The sequence below is a fragment of the Aegilops tauschii genome, chromosome 3 (assembly GCF_002575655.3).
Source record: "Aegilops tauschii subsp. strangulata cultivar AL8/78 chromosome 3, Aet v6.0, whole genome shotgun sequence".
NCBI lineage: Eukaryota > Viridiplantae > Streptophyta > Magnoliopsida > Poales > Poaceae > Aegilops > Aegilops tauschii.
This window is the reverse complement of record NC_053037.3, coordinates 621443970-621446378: the sequence shown is the minus strand read 5'-3', so window position 1 is coordinate 621446378 and position 2409 is coordinate 621443970. Positions and strand designations below refer to the sequence as shown.

The 2409-nt window shown below is 46.5% G+C and overlaps 1 protein-coding gene across 1 annotated transcript; it reads left to right on the top strand.

Annotated features, from left to right (window-relative positions):
• The first annotated feature begins 244 nt into the window (after positions 1-244).
• Positions 245-1020, top strand: LOC141020852 (uncharacterized). Its single transcript, XM_073495803.1, has 2 exons — positions 245-468; positions 654-1020. The coding sequence occupies exons 1-2, from the start codon at positions 245-247 to the stop codon at positions 1018-1020; spliced, it is 591 nt and encodes a 196-aa protein (XP_073351904.1).
• Positions 1021-2409: the final 1389 nt, after the last annotated feature.

Sequence of the window (2409 nt, the reverse complement as noted above, 5' to 3'; positions counted from 1 at the left end):
GGTCTCGGATGAGATCCTGGACTTTTATTAGATAAATATAAAGCGGCGGGAGTTACCCTAAAAAAAACTAGATCATCTCTTTCCTTTTGTATGTACTACGTGTTGTGGCGTGGCGGTGCGGAAGCCGTACGGTTGTTGCCCTCGGCAATACCGCTGATCAATCTGCCGTATGCGGCCTGATTCTTCGATCGGCGCATCAATCCAACCAACCTCAGGTACGTTCAGTTGCAACGAGCGAGAGCCAATGCCCGGCGACGGCGGCGTCCACCGAGGGTGGTCCGACCTACCCGACGACCTTCTCCACACGGTGTACCTCAGCTGTTCCACGGCGTACGACCGAGCGCGCTTCGTTGCCGTCTGCGCTTCTTGGCGCACCGCCGCGTCATGGCACCGGCCGCTGCTGCTCGTGTCGACGCCCGGCCGCAAGCGCGTCCGGGAGGCGCATGCGTACAGCCCCGAGGACGATAGGTCACTTGCGTGTGCCGCTGCCGTGGGGCAGCCGGGAGCTCCTGGGATCCCATGACGGCGGCTGGATCGTCACCGCCAGCGTCGAGTTCGGTATCCTGGTCGTGAACCCTTTCTCCGGCGTTCAGGTGTCGCTCTCCACAAACCGATCGAAAGGTATGCACAGCGCATGAATCCACAGGTTTCAGGAAAATCGTCTTTTCGGAGGAACCCTCTTCGAGGGGATGCATCGCCGCCGCCATCATCGGCAATTGCACCATTGGCCTATGCGGAACTGGCTGCCCGGAGTCTGAGTGGATGGCTCGAGGATTAGCAAACAACCGGTACCTCGACGACATTGTCTTTTGCAAAGGCAAGCTCTATGGCCTCACGCGGTACAACAAACAACTGCTCAAGTTCGACATTGTCCTGGACAGGGACGGGGCTCCCGAGGTCACCGCAATCCACCGGCTACCCACCATCAAAAGCCCTCTCCCGTGTGCACGGGGCGAGAACTACTGCACAGGTCACATCTTCGAGCTTCATGGTAGGCTAGCGATGGCGATCGAGATCTGATCACACTATGACCATCAGGTAGTGTACTTTGTTAGGGTGTTCGAGCTTGTCGACAAAGTGCCACATGACTCCATGTGGGTAGAGGTGACGAGCTTGGGAGACTTGTGTCTTGTTTGTGGGACAAGGGTATTGCAACGCGGTGCACATGTCAGGCGCGGCGGTGTGGAGAAGAATCACATCTACCACTCCAAGCAATGCTGCCTTGACCATGGCGAGTTCACCCGCCAGTTCTCGAGAAGGTTAGACCTTGGTAGTTGCAAGGTGTACCGCTGGGAAAAGGAGGGCGTTTGTCCACCCTCGGAGAGGATCATGTCAACTGGATATCATTACAACACTGATGTGGAGAATTGCATGTGCCTTCTACCAGCAGACTTTTAACCATCAGATTACTTATTTGACTAGCGCATTGCATAAGTATCATAGCACTGATTTCTTATCAATCTTACGTAAGAGCATTTTTATTTCGGAATTCGTGTTCCTTGTTATTTGAGAAACACTATTTCTGTAGAGAAAGGCATCGTTTATGTTATGATTTTGCTACGTTGTGCTTTGTGGTTGTGAACTCGGGGATCGGCAATGTCTCCTTGACGAGGACACCCTTCCAAACTAACTGTACAAAGTGTTCCCCTTGCATTTCCCTTGCCATCGATGGGACCCTTTTACCCTTCCAGACTAACACCGATCTGATAAAAAAAAATCAGACGGGGCTTCAAAGTGGCTCTGCACTCAAACGGTTGACCTAAAACATCACGACAAGAAACAAACCCAACTTTTTTTTTGCGAATAAGAAACAAACCCAACTAATCTTTACCTAATAATAAATTAAATTGGGTTTCTTTCGTCCGTTATGACATTTTTCAGAAAAGTCCCTCTATTTCAGAGAATTCAACCCGCAATCCTATTTTAAGTTAAAACGAATGGTTATTTTCGTATTTTACACAAAAGTCCCTGTGTTTTTTTGAAATCAACCCACCGTCCGGATTTAAGTCACACCCGATCCGTTATTTTATATTTTTTCGAAAACCCCCTGATGTTTTAGGTAATTCATCCACGGATCATATTTAAGTCAAACAAATGCTTTTTAAAATCATCCATATCTTTTAAACCGTAACTCCGATTTGAACATGTTATATAGGAAATTTGATTAGAAAAATACGTAGAATATGAATATGAGATTATTTTTACCTGTTAAGTATTTTTAAATATTATTTTCAAATATATTTGAGTCAAACCAAATGATTTTCTAAATTATCTGTATCTTTTAAACCGTAACTTCGATTTTAACATATTATATATGAAATTTTATTAGAAAAATGTGTGGAATCTAAATATGATGTTAATTTTACCTGTTAAATATTTTTAAAATATTGTTACGCAAGCAAACTTATA

Excerpts from the sequence above, each read along its gene's own strand:
- LOC141020852 (XM_073495803.1), top strand. The coding sequence starts at position 245 with ATGCCCGGCGACGGCGGCGTCCACCGAGGGTGGTCCGACCTACCCGAC. Across the intron at positions 469-653 it reads TACAGCCCCGAGGACGATAG|GAAAATCGTCTTTTCGGAGG; the intron begins GTCACTTGCGTG and ends CACAGGTTTCAG.